Source organism: Echeneis naucrates, chromosome 21 (genome assembly GCF_900963305.1).
Source record: "Echeneis naucrates chromosome 21, fEcheNa1.1, whole genome shotgun sequence".
NCBI lineage: Eukaryota > Metazoa > Chordata > Actinopteri > Carangiformes > Echeneidae > Echeneis > Echeneis naucrates.
Genome location: NC_042531.1, coordinates 3050369 through 3072263, shown reverse-complemented (window position 1 = coordinate 3072263; position 21895 = coordinate 3050369). Strand labels below are relative to the sequence as shown.

Below are 21895 nucleotides of genomic sequence, written 5' to 3'. Positions count from 1 at the left end.
AGCTGTGAATGTGTAATATGATGTAAAGTAGATAATATTGGTTTGTCTTGTTTTGTTTAGTTTTTTTTAGGAATTGAACCACAGTGACTCACCAACCAATGCTTCATTATTTTTAAAGCATTGTGACCTTTATAGAGATAAATATTAAAAATCATGACAACATGAAATCTTCTACTCAAAATCTGACTTGAATTTTTCATCTACTGCAGATCTCCACATGCTGATTTTAACTAAAGCACCAGTGTTTCTATCTATTAATGCCAAGGCAATATTACACCATCGAAAAAAGCAATAAGGCCAAAGCTGCTGATGCTTCAGGAAAACATTTCCTCGGCTCTTAAGTGACCCAAAAAATATCCATGGTGCCTATGGGACTGAGGGATGGTGAAATTTCCAATTTGAGATCAAATTATATTCTCCACGTCGAGAAAGGGCCGACTGAAAAGACTGAAATGCAGAAAGATGTAATTTTGATCCAGTCCAGACTAATGAAAAGCAAGCAGTTCAAAGACTGACTTTTTGTTTTAGATATATTTTTTTTATAATAAAGATGGTGAATTTGCTCTTTTGCCCAGTATATTTTTCCTCCAAAGAGGATCGTGGTGGGATAAATGCACAAAGAAGGAGTTGTACTACTTCTAGACAGCAGAGGCAGAGAGAAAAACACTCCAATACGCAACAGACGTCAACACAATCTGTCAGGCCTGAGCAGTTTTATAGGGAGAGCAGAACTATGGAAAATTCCTGCTGTCTTGCAAAGTGAGAGGGAGCATTCACACATGCCGGTGTTTGCAGAATACTTAAGCAGCCGGTGGGACATCTTACAGAGGAGTTGGAGGTCAAACTGCGGAGTTAAACATGAGACAAATACAGACAGAGAGAGAGTGAGAGCAGCCAAAGAGATACAGAGAAAGGCCTGAATATGTAAGGATGTGACGGGTGAGAATGAGAGAGGAGGGGGCGAAGAGTCCGAGGTCGGGACGAGATACTGTCACACCCAAACGCGTATTTCTGAGGACATGATGGGATATAATTCAGTTCATGGGTGTCCATGTCCAGACAGATGGTTTACACATCGTCTCTCTCTCTTTGTGTTATTACTCAGAAAGAAAGATCCAGCTGCGGTCCTGTAGCTGGACTAGCTGAAGTTAGTGTTGCAGGCCGGTCCTCTGCCCCTGCTGGGGTTTCTCCTCCTCATCAAAATAAAAGTCCCATTAAGGCAGAGGCGTTTTGCTGAGTTAACAGTAATGACGCTAACAGAGTCTTGGCAGCGTCCATGGTGAGATTCAAAGGACGCGCATATTTGCATTTCAGATTTGAGTTGAGTACACAGTGATTGGTGTGTGTGTGTGTGTGTGTCTGTCCAATCCTCATAAACCCCTCTGCTGATTTGCAGTCCTGTCTGCTAACTGTACCGAGGGCCTTAACAAACTTCATTGCCTTTTATTACCAATCCCGCCGCTGATGTCATGGAGCAGGGACAGGATCCAAATGACCCAACGGAGGGGACCACCGGCCGCCCTCACAGATACAACTCCGTAGTTTATGGTAATTTCCCTCCACTGCCTTCGTCCGCAGGCAGGGATTAACGAGAACGCCGCTCTCTGGGGAAAATGGGCTTGCATTGTGGACCGTTGATGGAGGTAAAAACCTGCTGAGAGGACGAAGAAGAGGAGTAGGAAGATAGAAGGTCGGCTTCATTAGCGCCGGCATGCTTTGCTTATCTTGCTCGTATTAAAACGGAGCATTATCACACTTCAGCCAAGTGGTCCTCACTGACGGAGCACTCAGTGTTCAGGCTCCAGCTGCATCAGACAAACTTAGCTGAGGTTTGACCAGCAACCGACAACTATGACACAGTTACCATGGCAACTAACCCGCGATAATCTAGTCTTTAGGTGTTTGTACAGTTTTAGACACGAACAGATGTGTGTGTAACTGCCCATACCAAACTTTTCAAACTGATCAGTCAGATATATCATTTAATTACTTTAATTTTTGCTATTGAGGAAAGACGACTTTTGTGTATTAGATAGCGCTGATTGTTTTCATCAACCTTTAATCTGTATTAATTGTTTCGTCGACTAACTGATGAGCACAAAGTGACATCAACTAAAGTCTCGCTTTCTCAACACAAATTCTCCACTTTAATGACCAACAACTGTCACATTTGTGACACACACTAATGGAACTAATTAATGGAGCCAAAGAGTTGGGACAGAATTAAATAAAACAGACCATGAATCAAGGTACGCATTTGGGGCGATTCAAAACACAGTGCCAGAAATGACCAGCCGGAGATCACAGTCAGACCAAAGTCCTCCTCAGCAGGCAGCTGACGGGCGAGGTCATGCTGGGCTGCCAGTTGGTCATATCGTCTGGTTTTTAACAGAAACAAGTCAAACTTGACAACATCAGCCTTCTACTACCAGGCTGGTGAGAGATTTAATGCCGACTCCTTCCTCCTCATCTCACATTCCTCATACAGCATGAAAGTTATTCAACCTTCACTTTGACAATCTGTCCAGTTCTACAAATAACTACTGAGCTGTGAAATGTACCACTGTTAAACTGTCAGCAAAACAAAGTGACGTTGGCGTCCTTTTCCTCCTTGACACATCTCCAAATCACTGCAGCAAAATAACCACGAGGCCTGTGTGCATCTGTCCTGACATAATATTTACTGTAGCGAGGAGACAAGTTCAGGATATTGCGAGCTTTGAGGTGAAGTTCCCTGGAGAGGCCGAGCTGAGACGCTTTTCTCTCTGGAGTTCCCCAACTTGTGTCAATCATTGTCCCTCAGGGGCTGACAGCTTTGGCGCGCAGCCTTTTAAAATGCATTACAGGACTCTTAAAAATCGATCACCGAAGGATACACCCTTTCTGCAAACACACACACACACACACACACACAACAAGATGCGAAACACAATATTGAGATAGACGATAGGACAAGCCAATAAATTTAGTCTGACACACCATCAAACACAACTCTCTCTGGATCAGGAGATGAGAGTGACATCATCAGTCAATTCGAAACTGTATAATAATATTGATGATAGTATCAGTGACAGCACACACAACATATTATATGCATTATTTAATATATACAGGTCAACAGATGGCGCTCATCAGTCTCACCATGAGTCTTTTAAAGGTCCCGCACAGTCCAAAGGCAGACTTCCACATGGTGTTTGATTAGAAACCAGGAAAACAGGAATGCTCAAAGCCTGAATTCAGAAGCTGAGCTTTTTAAATCCAGCCGTCAGGACATCTGAGACTTTGTGATGTCACAACACAGCAGAACATGAACAGATTTGGTTTCTCTGAGCAAATAAGAAAGCAGTTTGATAAAAAATGATTAGAGCCAGAGTTTAGTGACTTTCTAGTTCCCTAATCTGAACTCAGCTGCTCGCCATCCACATTCAGCCGCCTTAAATTTCAACTCGAGCACTGAGATGCCATCAAATCAGATCTATCTGCCTTGAAGGAGAAGAGCTGTAACACCTGCACCCTGAATTACAGTGCAGATTGACTGTTCTTCATTCATTTTTCCAGACACCAACTGTTCCTGTGGCCAACCTTTAGGATCGGCTCGGGTGATCTCTTATTTTTTACTCATATCAAAATCAAATTAAAAGTTATCTCCATCAAAAGCTGAACTGGATATGAGCTGAATACCATCCTGTGGTATTCTGTTATCAGGCGGCTCAAATGTCATTTTGTGTATCGTCTAGAATCCACTGAGCTCTGACACGTACGTGGGCGCTATCGATACAAATACCTTTACATAAATCTTCCATTCTTTCAGTTTTATTTTGCCCGTGTCCACTGACATTATCGCTTTCCCCTTCTCACTCATACGCAGTGTCCTCTATAACCAACCTTCCAAAAATAAATAAATAAATAAATAATCTTCCCACATTCCTTTTCTCTTCCATCCATTCTCTCTCCTTTTCAGGATTAGTCTGTTTCGATGGGCCAAATTCCCAGACAGCAGATTTAGAGTACAGCAGGGAAGCGTGAGGAGGTTAAAGGGGGACACAGGCTGTTTTTGTGGCCCCTCATGGTGAAAGAATGGCGTCAGCGCAGGCAGGGCTGAGAGGTTTGAGTCCTCCGGGGCCTACAGGAGATCAGCCATGCTAAAAAATGGTCCTGTAAGGCGCTTTCGGATGAAATCATCAGCCAAATGGTACAATGTTACGTCCCAGGGACAGAAAGAGCTGTAATCCGCCACTCCAACATGTCCGAAACTCAGCCAATGATGCAGTTATTCCACACAAGGATATAATTTGTAAGCTGTGAACAGCTGGGAGATCCTGAAATCGCCATGAAGCAGAGCAGGCGCTGATAGACACGAGACTAGACAGACAGACGCTCAACAAAGTACAAAAAGTCAAACACGTACGAACTATCAGCGCACACAAAGCATACATTTATTAACAGCAGGTTTGCTGACAAGCCAAGTAGCTGACGTTAACGGCAGCCGATCTCCATCTTCACTAACGAACACACAGACATCCTGAACTGTCAACTTAATGTTGTCGGCAGGTTTTTACCTCTGCTCAATCTTTTACAATCAGATGTCATTGACGCTGCAGTTTCATCAGTCAGCTCCCTTCTATTAGATTTTAAAAGCGCTCCTCCGGCTGCAGCAGCTTCCATCTGTCAGCCCGACCTCATCACCAGAACTCCTTCCTCAGGTCAAAGCCATCCGGGTCAACTCACTTCCTGTCACATGAAGAGCAAATACGCAAGGAGGTCTATTTGTTCTGCTGCAGTGTTTTGTGTTTTAGTGTCCATGACTCTGAGCTAACACGTATCATCTGGTCTTATTTTACTATTTTTAATTTAAAAAAAAAAAAAAAAAAAAAAAGCTCTTATTGTTTGATGTACAGTGCACTCATCCAGGTCCAGGCAGATGTAGTCAGGCCTGTAAATTATTAATATCATGCAGGTCTGGACTTGCCCTTTTCAGAAATGCTCTGCGATAACTTTTGTTGCGACCTGGCCACACATAAATGAAACCTGCCGTGACGTGTGAGGCATTTTGTGGTTGTATTTAAAAGTGCTATGCATAAACAAACAGTTATTATTACAGTGGTTGTTTCCAATTCTGTGCACTTGTTGCCTGATTTGCAGAGAGAAGCCGGTGGGTTTGAACTGAACTCAAACGAATTCAGCTCCATTTGTTTCTGCTGCCTTAATCACCCACCACCTGTGCTGCAGCAGCAGAATCCTCTTGTTGAGTTCACAAAGTCGATTCGTCTTTGTCTATAAATCTGCGGCAATGAACCCAAACAATCCCCCATTCACAATTTCCCAAGATGCTTCAGTGTTGTGATCACTTCATTTTGACCAATCAAACGGCGCAGGTGATATTTATTACTCTGATCCCCAAACTTCATCTCTTCTGACCAGAACAAACACAGTGTGCACAAAGACGAATGCTAAGTATTCGCCTAAATGACTTAATAAGATCAGCATTTTCACACTGCAATAAAGAGTCTGCTCTTACATACCAAACACTGAAATCACACCACCACACACACACACACACACACAGTCTCTAGTGAAAGCAGTGGGCCACTGTTGACATGTAACGGAGCTTCCTAAAGGGATTAAGGGGTAGACTGTGAAATGTGCTGAATGAGCCTGCATGGTAAGAAGGGCCCCGAGGCCCTGCAGGAGAGACAGGATTAAGTGACTCGCTGTGTGTGTGTGTGTAGGGTTACTGCGTGTCACTTCCATACTTTGCCATGCCACCTCACCACTTCATCAACTGATCCATTTACTCAAGACCGGCCTCACAGACGATCATCAAATACGTTCTTTTTTTTGCCGTGACGGATATTTTTGCAATGAGAGCTAATGAGAACGATGAGCGTGTGATTCATTCTGTGCAGAGGAGGAGCTCCCACCTGACGTGTTCATACCGTCACTACTGTATCTGCTGTTAGTTCTCCACACGGTCCCCTGAGGGGAGGTGAAAATAGAACAAAGCTCTCCTCTCTCTCGATGCAAGGAAACATTAAGTAAATTAAAACGTGGGATGCCTCGAATCGTTGCAATTGAATCTTAAGATTTTGTGGCGTTAAGTTGAAATTCCTCTGCGTTGCGCTTCATTTTGAGTTCCTCTCTCGGATGGAGACCAAGCTTTATGAAAAGTATGACTCTTACATCAAGCGATGGAGCACCTGCATTTGTTCGCTATTAATTCAGGGGGAGATGTCTTTTCCTTCATTACCCACCCTTCTCCGTTCTCCTTCCCTCATTAAATTAATTCTCCCTGTCTCTATCCCTTGTCTTCTCCTGTATTCTTGGCATGGTCCATTTCTTCACATCTTTCTGCTTGTCATCTCCGTTACAAAAATCTCTCACTCTTTCTCTCTGTCCTCTCGCCTCTGCGTCCATTTCCTTATCTTCTTCACAGCTCTCCGGCCTAATCTCATTTGTGTTGCCTTCCAACCTTTTCCACCTCCCTCCCCCTGTGTCAGCTCGTACTTTTGCGTCGTGCTTCATGTTATTAAGTTTTCTGTGATTTTACCCCCACCTTGCTACGATAAGCCGCTTGTTTGCAGATCAGGGTTCATAAAGCTGTGACGGAATTAAAATTTTTCTCCATTTTGTTACAGCGTCTCTGCTTTCTTCCTCCTCTCGGTGTGTTTGTGCCTGCTGGCTGGCACGGCAGCAGTGAGCATGTCATCACAGCAGAATCTGCAAAAGAGGAAAATGATTCCCAGAGGACGCTGGACGATTGTTGCTAGAAAGAACTGGGGTGGCCTCAGTGTGTGCCGTGTCTTAGTGGAGAGAATGTTTGCCTTTTTAATGCTGCCGCCTGAGAAAGGAGCACGTTTTCACACGGTATATTTAGATTTCCATCAGTTTCTCACCGCAAACCTGATGGTGTTATGTTTTATGACATTTTACACACTCCGCATACACAACTGCAATCGAGGGCTATACAACGACACAAAGAATCTGCCCCCCTCCTACCCAGTCTACCACGCAGGGCCCTGAGTGGAAGCAGAGCTGAGCTGCTTTTCCCATCCTCCGTCTTCAGTCAGGAGCTGAAGGTTAAATGTTAATTGTGGATCATGATAACTTTTCCTTTTAATCTGTTTGAGGACAATATATCGGCCGCCTGTGTTTCTTTTTGTTTACTGTTTCTTTTATTCCTGTCCTTCATCTCTGGATTTTAACGGGGACTGCAACAGCAGTCACAGACTACGTGAGCGGCCGACTAGAGCTGCATCCTCAGCACTTCACAAATCAAAGCGTGACAGGAAACAGAAGCTGAAAGGGACACTTATATGCAGGCAGTGGGCGGCCTAATGACGACAGAATCCGGGGGATAAATGCAACATACGAGTTCCCCTTACAGGCAACAGCAACTCAAATGTGCATGCTGGAGAGACTAAATGGACTTGTAACTGTGCTCAGATGATTTATCATCCTCTGATCAGCCTAGGATTTTTCTACAAGGGGAGAGATCACAAGGCAGCGAGCATTCCTTCACTGGACTCCAAACAGCTGGAGAAATGTCTGAGGCCTTCACAGGTCCTTTTATTTTATACTGCATGCGTAATGAATCAGGGCAGTCGGAATCATAAACCTGCCTCACGTTGCTTGTTCGGCCACAGTGACAGTTTTATATGAATTCTTCATGTTTGACTTCTCTTGATTTCTCTCGGAGAAATTCTCATCACATTAGCGTCCATTCTCTCAATTATTTATTCTATTTTATTTTTTCAGTGGACAGCAACATTTAGAAGCCGCTTTGTCGGCTCATTCATAATGACCACATCTCCCCCTTTCCCTTCATCCCATGTCCGGCCGCCTGCAGAGCAGCAGTCAGTCAGTCAGCCAGCCAGCGAGCAGGAGCGATGGCCTGAATTTATTTGACAGGTTCAGTGGTGACCCCAAAAGAAAATAAATACAGAAATAAAAAATAAAAAAAATAAAACGAAGGGAGGGAGTCAAACGCTCCCCAGCGAGATCAAACACCCAGCCAAAGGACAGGGCGCAGCCTGCAGTGCCAATCCCTGGATGAGAGACGGGTCGGCGCTGCCTCACACTGTCAGCAAACAGAGAGGGAGGAGTGAGGAGGAGTGACGGCCACGTTTGGGCTAATGAAAGAGATACGGGATGAAGATGGAGGAGTCAGATATCTGTTTGGTCTGCCCTCTGCACTTCCTGCCTCTCTCCATCTTGCAGCCTCCAAACTAACTTTTACTTCTGCTTTGCATTTCTTTCTTGGCCACTGAAATCCTTTCCTCGGTTCTGCCGTCCTCCCCCTAACTTCCTTCCTTTCTTGTTTGTCTCCCATCACCATCATTATCTCGTGTTTCTGTCCCTCTCCCATCCGCCTCTACGTTTGCGGCTCTACTTCTGTCATTCTCCGTCTCTTTATCTCTGTCCTTCCATATATCCATCAATCTATCCACAGGGTGGATTCTGCTGTAACGTTTGTGCAGCTTTTCATCTCATTATTCTGAAGCAGATGGGACTGGGCTGTTTCCCCGCTCACTCAAATCATCCTGTCATTCTCCTCTGTTTGTCTCAAAGGGAAGTGGAATGAAATGAACATCCACCACAGTTTTTTTTTTTCCTCCTGATTACAGGCTTTGGAAGTGTAAGTGTTTTCTCAGGTGTGAACTAACCCTTAAAGAACCAGGTCTGAGACTTGTGACTGAACATAAATCTGCTAACATCACCTTTTCACTCGGCTCCTCACCCTCATTTCTTCTTTCTATCACTTCAACTTCCTCTTCTACTACTCGCTTCCTTTTTTACTTTTAGAAGTTTGCTTGGGGGATAATTTAACATTAACCTTCTTGTTTTCAAAGGAGACCTCCACAAAAAATTCAAAACACAGCATCACTACTGAACTCAAAATGTAACACTAAACAGGAAATGTTTAGTGAACTAATTAAACAAATTAGATTTTACAACCAGTGGAGAATACAGGCTTCAGAGTTCATATGCACGTCTATGATGTAGACTGGATTATTTCTCTTCTCTCTCTCTCTCTATATATATAAGAAAGTATTTTAACTTTTAAACTTCTGCCTGCCCCAGCAGGAGGACGTCAGAGGCTCCCCCTCTCTCTGACAAATTCATCCATACATCAATGTCTATGGCTCTAAGTAAGCCCGGTGGCCAGAACTCCTGCCAGCAGTTTACATTTTTATAATGCAAGCTCAATGAACCGCTGCTGTGGCCTCGGGGGCAGAAAGAATGAAGGGGAGAAAGAGAAAAAGACTTTTCTGAGGTGTGAGCAAGTGATCCATGAAGCAAATGTTTGCAAAGAAAAAGTGGAAAGAAAAGAAGGTGTTTCAGCAGCAGAGGAATGAGAAGCACAGCAGTGAGGCTGGCACATGCACGTGGACTTCTACAAGTCCTGATTCACCTGCAGACCGACAAATTTTTTACGAGTGGTGGAAGACGGATTAAATCTCATGGAGCCCTGATTCCTTCAAGTCTCCTCCTTGACTGGTGAACGTCCACATCTGTCAGTATCGGCAACTCGGGGCTGTAACGCTGCCCTCTCTTTGAAAATCAGTCATCTCCCAGGCTGAGCTGAGATAACTGCAGAGAGCTCACTCAGGCTATCTGCTGGGAAAAAGCTCCTGTTGAGCCACATAAGACACAACACAACTGTTGATGGTGGAGGGAGCAGCCTGTCCTGCTGATTTTCATGTGCCAGATCTATGCTGGAGCTTTTAAGTAAACCTGAAAGACCAACCTGAAGCCACCTTTAAATCACGCATGTTTATACACGTTTACATTTTAAATCACCTCTATTGTCTTTGCTCCTGTGTGTTTGCCTGAGCGTGGTATCTGGTTTGTATTTTCTGTCCTCCACCTCATTTATTTCACATCAACGTGGTTTATTAACTCTTTCTTAAAGGCGCTGTATAAATAATGTCATTATGACTATTATTATTAGCTTGTATGAACCAAGTAGCAACTTACAGGGTTGAAAAATGTGACAAAAACTGCAGCTCTGTAGCATCTGGCTCAAAAAATTAGTCATTCCCCTCAACATGTTTACAGTCTGGATCGAAAAACAACCACACAGGAGGTGAGTTCTAATTTTATATCTTGACTTGACCTCACTGAAAACAGAGCCCATCACTGCTCCTCTATCCCAACGCTCAGCTACAGCATCATATTTGTCCTAATAACTTGACAACAGCGTGTCGGGCAACACCAACCAAATTATGGACACACTGTGAAAACAGCTGCTAAGTTTTCTTCTCCTTCGATGACGGGACGTTAAACTCACTGCAGTGCTAACGAGAGGAGAAAAGAGGCAGAATGAAGGCGCAGAGACAAAACATTATCTGGTTGGAGGAGTTTCTGTTCTGTTCTCGCTGTGTTTCTCCGCTTGCCTGTGAGAGCGGCGGATGACTTTGTACATTCATCAATCACTGCACGAAGCAGAGGAGAAAATTATCCCCGAGTTCTCCTCCGCCTCCCACTGCTCATGAAGTTAATTATAGGTTATCCTTGAAAAATAAGGATCTTCACAGCCGAGCTGGGCGAACAAACCTATTATCAATAACTATCAGAAACTGATGAGTCATTTTTCAATACATGTATCTGCTCTCCATTTTTGGCCAATCTTCATCACGTCCCTGTGCTATGCTTCGGTGACGGGATTAGACGGTTGACACAAACTGGGTGCAAAAAAAAAAAAAAAAACATTGTTGGAAATGTCACATCAGGATGTCTTTTCTGTGTCACATCTATTCAAAAGCCTGGTTGTCATTACGGCTGCATAATTAAATAATATATTATCAAAGTTTCAACATGGCCAGATGCAATATCACAGCTGCAATTTCCTGAGATAAAAGGTCAAACACGTCACAACACATCATGATAAATGAAGTGCTGTGGTGCAGCAGAGAACCCCCGCCGATTGTAAATCATTCTCCGCAGATTTAGGAGAACATTCCTGACCTCCAGGAAGAATAATTTTTATTCAGTGAAGATTGTAAAGGCAAAATTACAATTCCGTTTTTGTTTTTTAACGATGACTCAAATCATTATAGGATGTTGTTTTTTACTATAAATTTACTAATGTATGTGAGGTTACATATCGCTAAAAGGAATGGATCATAGTTGAGAATGGGATTAAAACATTGTTTGATTTCCTCAGGACTGTTCTCCCAGTGCTTGTGTTGGTTCTCTCAAGGTAATTATCTTATAATAACACTTTTCTCAGTTTTCACTTTTCAAATCAAAGTTTCAAAACGTTCCACGTGACAGATTAAAACCAGATTAACGTAAAGATGACATCAGAGCTAAAGGTGCATCTGATTCGGGTCAGGGAGGAGCTCAGGAGTCACGGGCTTTGACCAGCAGACCTCCTGCTACAGATAAGAGCTCTCAGTCGGGTTCGTACCGATTCCACACTTGTGAGATGTAATTTTGAAGTCCGGCTTCCTCCCACAGTCCCAACGTATGCATATTAGGTTAACTGTCCTCTAAATACCCGGCGGCGTGGATGTGAGTGTGTTTGTCTGTGATACACTGCCAGTCTGCTGGTTGTCAGCTAGGTTTGGCTCCAGGTCTAGATAACAGTTGGATGGATTGAACTTCACGTTTAAAAGGGGCCCTGTGGTCTTTTCTGCTGCACCAACAAGTCACATCCACGCTGACTGCTCACCAGATGGCAGTGAGTATTTCAGGCCGTTCCATTTCCTCTGCCTGTTACCGCTCGCAGAATCTCTTTCACTACAGGAAACTTTAATGTCGCCCGAGCGAGCAGGCTGAAAATGGCGACTTGTGATGAAGATCAGAATCGTACAAAAAACACAGCTAGGTGTTCAGTACAACTCACCATAACACACTGGTTGTATGTCCAATGTGATTTATTCTTTTTTAATGGAGATAAATGTACACAAAGATTTATAATTCATCTTATAAATATGAATCTATCTATTTAAAAAAAAAAAAAAGAGAGAGAACCTTTTTGGGCACGACACAAAAGACCACAACTCCTTCAAGCTCAGAAAAGTGCCACATTTTTTAATCTTTTTACTTTAGCTGCTCTTTCATGACCTTTACCTCTCCACCACACAGACACTTTTGATTTATGCAACATTTAGAAAATCAATGGAAATAAAAAGGTTGCACTTATGCAACATGGCAATTCTTGAAATTTTTAATACTTCAGCGTGTGACATGAACTTTGACACGTGACCTGAGAGCATCTTCATCATCAAATTTCTAAGATTTTAGTTTTACTTCCTGCAGAAACATCAGAGAGCTGCACGTGTCTGAAAATACAGCCCATCTACTGAAGTCTCTGCATCTCAGAAGATACAAATGATCAAGCTTGACCTGGTCATTGGACAGACGGACAGAAGCCGATAAAATTACAGGAAAAACTAAAATACTAGAAAAACAAAAGAAGCAGGGAGAGAAGAAAGAGAGGAAGACGACAAGGAGTGGAGAGGCGGGAAAAGGGATCAGAAGTGATGGAGTCAGATGAGCTAATGAAAAAAAGATGAGTAGGAAAGAAAGGAATGAAGGAAAGAGAAAGCTGTTCACTGTTTTTAAGATTAAAGGAGGCAAAGGATTAAAGGGTGTGCAAGCAGGCGTCTACTGGAGGTACGTGATGAGGTAAAAAAAGAGGGATGAGTGGAGCAGAAGGAGAGAGGATGAACATTTTAATGCACACATTAAGAGAAAGGAAATGACAAGGTAGGTAAAACAAACAAGGTAGGACGACAAAAAAAAGCCTCAGATGTAAAAGGAACAAAAACAAGAGAGGATGTAGAGGAAGAGACAAAGGATCTGGAGAGTCAAGGATGAAAGGAGGAGGGAAAGAGGTGAAAACCAGATGTAAAATAGGAAAGAAGATGAATTAGGAAAAAGGATAGTTAAAAAACTCGATAGAGAAATAAAGGAAGAGAGGAAGGACAAAAATGAACGACATGACCCAAAGAAGTGGGAAAGAAAGACCGAGTGAGGACAAAGTGAAGAAGAAAAAAAAACAAAAAAAACAAAAAACAGAGGAGGCGAGGACGTCTGACAAAAAGGAGGAGAAAGTAAAGGAATAAAGGTGGGGACAGACAGAGCTGTAAACACAATCCATCATCGCTGCAACACCTCCTCCTCCTGAATGCTGATCTCTAACTCTCCCTTCACTCTGCGGTGAAACTTTTCTTTCTCTCTTTTCGCTCGTCTCCTTCCCCTCCCTCCATTTGCTCGTCTGTCACTCTCCTGTTTTTTTTTCCCCTTCGTCCTCTGTTCAATCCCAGTCGTGTTCATTGATCTCCACTTATTTTCCTCCCTCTCCCTGCTCATTCTGTTTGCTTGTATTTTTCTGTTATTCCATAAAAAAAGCTGACTTTTCTTTCTTTCTTAGATGAGAGGCAGCGGTTCATCACTACGACAGCAAACACACATGTAGCACATGAGAAGGGAAGTAAATCTAAAAAACTTTGACACCACAAACCCAAATTCAGCTCAGCTTCATTTCCTCCATTTTACACACCTGCATGCGGCAGCAGTGTTTGTTTCTAACAGGCCCAGTCTGATAACGCGGGGCATTCTGTGTTTGAGAATGCTAATTCAAACTCTTACTCTGGTAGTTGGTGTCAGCTCATGTCGGATAATAATCAGAAGGATGGCAAATACAACGCTCAACAGTTTCATGATCCAAATGACAAAATTAGTGCTGTTAATGCACAAAACAAGGAATGTGACCTTTAATGTTTCCAGGATGAACACGGCCACATCCCAAATTCATCCTGAAATTAATCATTTCATTTTGCAAAAACTATATAACCAAGACTGAGTGGATATTCCCACTGAAGGCAGCAATGAGGGACAAACAGCAGAGACAGTTTGCACTGATTAAGGAGCCACAGAGTGTAGCTGTGCTGCAGCTCGGGGACTCTCCAGTTGTTGCAGTTGTGCTTAATTATCTAACAGATTGGGCTCAGTGTAGCACAGAAGTGACACGTTTGGCTCCGTCCGTGCATTTTTCATTTGTTTTTGTCTTTCTTGTTCCTCTCTCTGAATCTTTCTTCAGTGTTTTACTTCACTGTCATGCCGTCTGCGTCATAGCCACTCACTTCTAATTCAGTCCTGCTCTCTGTCTTGGCCCCCCACCTCCTTTAACACATTCCTCCCTGCCAAAATCAGAGCTTCATCCCCGACAACGTGCTAACAATCCAACAAATAAAGCGAGAAAATAGCATCCTCGCCCTGCTCTCCCTTCTGAGGGAGTTGGTTCTGCTTCATATTCAAACAGCTGCACCCCCCCCTCCCCCCTTTAGTCAGTGGAGGAGTTAAATGCCTTGCTCAAGGATACATCCAGTGAGCGTGAAAAATGAGCCTCACTCGCTTTTCTCCCCCATCAGCCATTTATCATCTACATCTTCCATTCCCATCTCTTTATCACGAACATCACCTCTAAACACCCTCCGCCTGTTGTCTCTGTGCCATCCGAGGGATCCCCCCCACCCACTGCCACCGCCGCCTCTCCTTTGAGCCCCCATCCTCCCATCTTTCCCTTTTCCCTCCACCCACTGCTCCTTTAATCAGTGTAGATGGCTCTGATGAATGGAAAGTTGTGATTTGGGTGGAGCAGAAATCAGGGTTGCCATTAGGTTTGTGCTTGTGAGACTCATGTTGTTATTCAGAGGGATTTGGCAGAAATCACTTTTCATCTGGGGGGCCACAAGAAGGCTCCAGCCTTCGACTCTTAAACCTCTTAAACCACTGTGGTCAGGACAAGGCTAACAATTACATCAACGTTACGGCAGAAGATCATTTCTTCTGCTCATGACAGACCTGAAGTGAGAAAAATGAAAGTCTCTTATAAACTTTGAGACAATATTGAATGTTAGAATATGGTGGGACACAAATAAATACTGAATACAACTATTAGATATTTTTTTAGATCTGAAACCACACAGACAGTTTAGTCTGATGTTTACTCAGAACCGCACAGCTTCAGTATTTTTAAGGTAAACTACGGAGCTCTACCCAGAACAAACAAACAGAGGAGAGGAAATGGAGATGATGAAAATCTACGATTGTGTTTTCAGGCATTATTTTCAGTCAAGTGTCTGACAATCAAGAGGAGGTCTCTCCTCAGAGAACTGCTGACGGAGAGCACGGCAGGATGTGGGTGTCGAACTCGGCGCGTACTTGATGTATTTGCCTCCATTACAGAGGGAGGACTGTTTGGCGAGCCATGAAAGCCGAGGTGGATGGGATTGATGGAGAGAGTTGAAGAGAACGGGAAAAAGGCCGGATTCAACTTCAGACCGGCTGCTTAAGTGAAAACCAAAAATCTAACTTTAATGGCAGGAGAGGAGAGGACAGATGAGATGGATGTTTCTGCCTACAAACCAAACACTCCCTCATTTCCCCGTCACTTCTTTCCTTCTTAAATATGTTGAATTCTCAGGTTCACAGACGCACACACCAACAGCAGTACTTACTTCCTGTCCAGAGAGGTAGTAGGCGGCCAGCAGTCCTCCTATAAAACGAATGTTGACCTCGAACACGGACACCTCGGCATTCTGGGTTGAAAAAAGAGAGAGAGAGAGAGAAAAGAAGAGATAAGATGAGCACTTTCTTTTGGGTTTGGATGGATTTGTGCCAATCTCTCTCTTCATTTCATGTGTGTCCCTGTCTGACAGTTCCAGTTTTTCTTTCATCTTCTCTGCCGTTTTTTTGCCGTGGATGTTTCTGGACACCCCCCAACCCAGCACATACTGTGGTTTGTTTCATCTTCTTCCTCTGTGGTGTTTGTATCAACCGCTTAAAACAAACTTCAAATAGAAATCTAGATGTTTAGTTCTCAGGAAACGTGAACCGACAGTTTATGATGAAATGCAACAGATGGTATTAAAGAGCTTTTGTTTCATTCGTCCTAACTGTTGACACTTGGATGGAAAAAGAAACTGGTTTAACGTTATTTAACCAGATTTCACTTTCCAATTATACTGTGGCACATTTTAATGCCTTGTCCTGTTTGACCTTGAAGACCTATATATATCATTTAGATATTAATTTAGATGTTAATTAGTTTAAAATGACCTCCAGCTGAACAACATACAGCCCAAACATTATTATATTTTTCATGTATTTATGAACCAATTTATAGAAACAGAAGATGAAAAGCAATAAATTTTTTATTGTTAACTACTTTGTGTTGTGTATTTGTCCCCTCACAGCTTTCACTGTGTAATTTTTGATAATTTTCACTGATAAACGAAGAGGCCTTAGACCAGCTTTCACCCTGAGCCTACACATTTACACAGGTATGTTTGTTTTCTGCAGGGGGCTGAGGGCGGGGGGGGCTCACCCTGTCCCTGCTTACGTTCAATATGTTTCTGTAACCAAGACTACACAGTCTGAGGCCGAGCAATCAGCCACGGCCCACAGGGGCGTTTTGAACGGCACTACAGCACTTAAATCATTAATTTAGGAAAATTACTGAGGAGGGATTGACTTCTAGCTCCTTCTAATGAAAAATACTGGCTCACCCCTCCCACAGTCCTTCCTCTTTCTAACCCTGCCATGTAGCCATGTAAAACATGGCGTTTCTTCGCTCACCCAATCAAAGATTTCAGCCACACGTCTGTTATTACAACGAACAGAAGTCCTTGTTGTATCAGACCAGTATATAATCAGCTCAGTTTGCGGGGAAATTTGTAAAAATGGCCACTGATATGTGCAACACAAAATGCAGAGTACACAATGTAAATTTGTGACCTTGGCTCAGTTCAGCTGTATCAGACCAGACATTATGGCAGACGGAAAATGCAAAACAGGAGGGAGACTGTGAGTGCTCTTAAATGCCAGACTAAAGGGAATTTGTGTTCCTAAACAAATCCTGGATCCAAATGGAAAATTTGTCAGGGAACACTTTTTCTGAGTGAAATCATCCTTGAAGGACTGCTGTGGATAAACCTGCTGACAGCTAGACGTGGAAGTCCACTAAATATGTCATATCGCTTCAAAAATATTGCCTGCAGAGTTGCGATGAATTAAGGAGCCTTAAACTAAGCCAGACATTTACCACAAACCAACTGTGTGTGCGTTTTAAGGCGGCAGAGTTTATGCAAACTTCGCTCACTAGTTAAGCCCAAGGAAGTCACCGTGGCTTTTATTTTGTAGCTCAGGGTGTTAGGGAGGGAGGGAAGCAAGAGAGCTGCTGTTCACCCCAGCTTCCTTGTTCGCAAAAGAACAGTTTAATTGGGGCTAACGCTCAACAAAAACTTCCACTTTTGCATTCTAATATACCCCAAAGAATAATCCACCTGCTTTTCACCGACACCACTGAGGTCTCAGTGGCCTGGACAGAGCCAGGGAACTGTGAGCAACTTGGAACAAAATACAACTTGGTAATTTGTTACAGTAATCCAATTTGTGAAATTTAAACGTGGCTTTGTGACAATTTGCATGATTCCATGGCTGAAAGGCCTCGGAGCCTACTACTTTCAAATCCTGAGAGCTCTTGGCAACCTTGCTCGAGTCAAAATGTACAAGCGATGAGGAGTTTACCTGTGCCTCTGTGGAGCAAAGTCAGAGTGACCTCAATTTACAATGACACACCCCAGGAGGGAAGAGAGACACACATGGCTTCATTAGTGCAGCTTACACACAGCTCATCAGGTAACTGTAGCCTTAAGCCAGGAGCAAGTATCGACAGAAAACATTTATATTCCGTTTCCACGTTCGGCCTTTAACACCCTCCAGTTTTGGGTAAACAGCTGTGGTTACATTACTGCCTTTGTTGTCCAGCTCCCAGCCATTCTACTCCTGATCCTGCCCCTGAGCTTTTGTTTTTTTTTTTTTTGCTTCTTGCTCTTCCTGTCATCATCTAGAGTCATAAATTGTTATAGTGCTGCTGCTGCTGGGAAGCAATTGCGATAGAATTATATGGGGAATGGCCGGTCTTGGCTTCCTTCCATGCACAGGACTATAATTCCCAGCTAGATTTTTTATTTTTTCCCTTATCTACTGAGAACCACGGGGTTGTGTGTTTGCCAGCAGAGCAGGGAGAATATCCAAAAACTGGAAGCTTTGTACAGACAGAGAGCGTCCTGTCTCGTGGTGTGGTGTGTCCGTCGACCTCTCTGTCTCAACAGGTTCACCTCCCCCCATAAAGCAGAACAACAGCAGAGAGCGTAGCAGCACCTACAATCGACCTTGAGCTGAAACGGTTTAGCACGTTGTCAAAATGTTTGATAATGTACCGGTGCCACCAGCAGCTCAGATCCCTTGTGTGCAGTTGTGCTGCGATGGAGAGAGTGCAACAGATTCGGTGCACGCAAAAATCCACCAGTAATCTATTTATTTTTGAAGTTTGAACTTAATTCAATCATTTTGTTTGTCTTTATTTTCATTCCATGATAAATCCTCTTTGTGCCCTTAAAGCTGGTGGTTCAGATGGTTCTAAATTTTTAAGCTTCAGAGTAAATTTGCTTCTTGGGAAATAAATAGTTGTTTTTTTTTTATAGCAGGTAAATGTCAATCTAAAAAGCTGCATTAGACTGATAAAAGATGGAGGATTATATCCTGATTTCCTTTCTTTCTTTTTTTATTGAAATGATGAAAGTAGCAGCAACAGACTTTTCAGCCACCATACAGCACTGTTCAACTGTGTTACCTTTTAAGACACAATGTTGTGAAGCGAGTCGCTCTCACTGTGTCTCTCTGAAGGCCAGCTTTGTTGCGTGGCATCCATCTGTCTAACTGCCTGTCCGTCCGTCCGTCAGTCAGTCAGTCTCGCTTGTTAGCCATTCACACCTGTAGTTTTGGAGTAGGTACACCTGAACGAACGACAGAGCTGATTTCAAAACACCTGCAGTGAACGACAGCTTGAACAGCGGGGAACCGTCCGAGGTTGTGCAGTGACGCGTGAGAGCTGCTCAAACGGAGAATTTAGATTTTTAATGAATCGTTTTGGTCTGAAGCTACAAAACAGGACAGCAGAGTCTCTTCCTGCTCTGCTCTTTTATCATGAGAAGGCTCTTAGAGAATTACTGTACTCGTTCTGCCCCTGTGATTTACAGCCACTTTCTAATCTTCTCCACTCTCTATTAATATCCAGCCAGCCTCATAACAGACAGAAACCATCTCACAACACACAACACACTCCTCCTTCTACATACTGCAGTCGTAGATAATCGTTGCTGTTTATTTTAATTAAACCCCATCAGTAATGTTACTGTAGCCAACCGAGGGGCCGTGGGAACATTTTCTTTCCTCTTCGCCTGTTATGTTTGGTGAACTTCAAACTTCCGCGTTGGAAAGTGTGCACTGTGATAATCAATTGTCCTTTTTAACAAATACATGTTGTTAGGTCATTGGTATCTTCATTCAAACCATAAAACTAACTGTAAATGGAGGCAGAGAGGAGCGATGGGAACGGATGGCACCACAAGGTCCAAGTCGTTTCTGCTGACCACTCAGATTCTCTCTGTGACTCTCTCTAGTGTGGCAGGACTTCACAGCCGAGCTATTACTAAGTCCATTTACCATTTATTCTCCAAATGGACTGCACTTAGTGATTCTCTGTTCCCTCATCTTATCGATCACTCAAAGTGTTTTTCACCACATTCACACACAATCATATAGTTTTTTCCCTGCACACGCTGATGTTATAGTGTGCTCACATCATAGACGATGAAAAGACAATTATCCTATTAAAATTGGAGTTTTGGGGAATGAACAATGAACAGGAATTCAGATTGAGATGGCTCAACTAACATTATGTCTACAGGAAAGTGATATATTTCTCCTGGATGAGGGTAAAAGACCAGCCATAATCTGGAGTGAATATCCAAACAAAAGACGGCCCTTTTCTACTCTTACTGACCACTGAGGGTTTTGTAGTACATCCTTCAGTAACTTCAAGATAAAACAGCCAACCGTCACATTCGCTGACAAATTCATGTTTGACACTGACAGATGAACGCATTCTTCACATTTAAAACAGCCAACAGGAGTAGCTGTGAAGAAGTGAGTCGCTCCTAAACCAGCCATAGTGTTTTTTCTGCTCTTTCAGGTGCTCTTCCTTTTAGCCCACGCTCACTATTATGCAGCATATGGTGTGTTTTGTAATAAATGCCTTTACAGGGACAAGTTAAGCTCCACCAGAGGCCTATATATATCAAAAAAAGACTTGCGCATTCAGCCCTCGTACGCAGGTATTAATCCATGTATCTCCCATCCAACAGCATAAAGCTGTACGTGAACATGTATAGAGAAACAGAAAAGCCTATTGAGCAAGTTAAAGGCCGCAAATTCTTTCATTCACAGCATGTGGTGTATATTTGAGTGTGTAAGTGTGGTTGAACACATGGTTTGGCTAAACCCTTTCTCAAAAAACAACAATAAAAAAAACAAAAAACTGGATGATACTTCTTCAAGTTTTGAAGAGAAGAAAACATGTCGCCCACATGACTCAGCGTAAATGTTGGCACTTCCAGAGAGACGGAGGAATATACAAGGCTGGGGGAGTCACTGTCAAATATCTCTTACATTCAGCTAAATGCTGCGTGGGAAGTGCAAAAAGAGGAGGTGGGGGGGGCATCTGAACATGACAACCATGACAGCTTGTTTCCTGTATGGAACCACAAAAGCTGAGCAGTGTCATGAAAAATAAACAGCGGAGTGTACTGTAACTCACCGCTGCCTCAAAAAACGGCAAAAAGACAACTCTGCATTTCTTCATGTCTGATAAAAAGCAGTGCTGTTTGTGACAGCTGACATCTTGATGTTTCCACCAGAATAAAAAGAGAAAAATTGAGGGGAAGTTGCTTCTGATTAATTAAATCTCGTGAATAAAAAGTGTAATCTCTGACAGTTGGCATTAATTTATCGGCCCATCTTTGCTGCAGCGTCTCCGATCGGGTCCACAATTTTAACATGGCGTTATTAATGAATCAGTTAGTGGAGTCCATTAATTTGGTGGCTCTTCGGGCTCTGGAGATGGATGTAGAGCTCATGCCGACACATTCATCATCATTCGAGGGCAGGCTGCAGTGCGGGGGCCCCACCAGGACACTGGAGACTCAAACAATGACTCATTGCTTGGCTCAACCTGACAAGGCAGCTATTTAATCATTCATTAGTGCTGGAAGCTGCTGGATGTGCCGGTGGCGGCAGGTGGGTGGCTGAATTGAGAGGTGTCGGAGCGAAGGTGTAACACACACTGTGAAGATGTGTGAACTTTTATTAAAACCACACAGGAACTGTAAAATTGTGCTTTTAAGGAAAGACAATTTGATAAGAGAGAGCAGCAATTGAATATCTGGAAGGCACACTCAATCGCACATTGACACATTTTTACTTCCCCAGCTTACAAATGAGAATATTATCATTTTCAGGATAGGAACTTTATGTTACTTCTATGGCACCTCAAACTTTTGTGTTTCTTGGCTGTTCAGACTTTTTTAACTCTCACAGCGCTCAATCAACATAGAACGGAGAGGTTTTCAATCTTTGTACTATCACAATGATTTGAGAAAGATATGCTGAAAAATACACTTGGATTTCTTTAAAACAGGTTTCTAAAGACAATTTAACTGCAACACAATTGAAAATATTATTTATGGACAACTGAATGGTCAGCACGCATACTATGTGGACCCATAAACTCAGAGCAGGACTCGAGTTCCACTCTTTATCTTCATCTCTACATCTCCCCCTCCCCCTCCCCTTCAAATACAAACTAAACTCATCTTTAACAATGAACTGATAAAGTTAAAATGGGGAAAAACATTTTAACAATTTAAAGGTCAAACTGCCTCGAACAGGGATAATGTACACACACAGCAGCCGTTAAGCTCAGTGTAATGTTTCAGAGCTTGCGCACGCACGCACACACACACACACACACACACAC

At 43.0% G+C, this 21895-nt stretch overlaps 1 protein-coding gene across 2 annotated transcripts in view; it reads right to left on the bottom strand.

Annotated features, from left to right (window-relative positions):
- man1a2 (mannosidase, alpha, class 1A, member 2) overlaps nucleotides 1-21895 on the bottom strand; it is a 103332-nt gene that overhangs the window by 23707 nt on the left and 57730 nt on the right. For both annotated transcript variants that reach the window (XM_029530874.1, XM_029530873.1), the window contains one exon: nucleotides 15474-15554. In XM_029530874.1, coding sequence (XP_029386734.1) covers nucleotides 15474-15554 — 81 coding nt within the window. The remainder of the gene's footprint in view (nucleotides 1-15473; nucleotides 15555-21895) is intronic.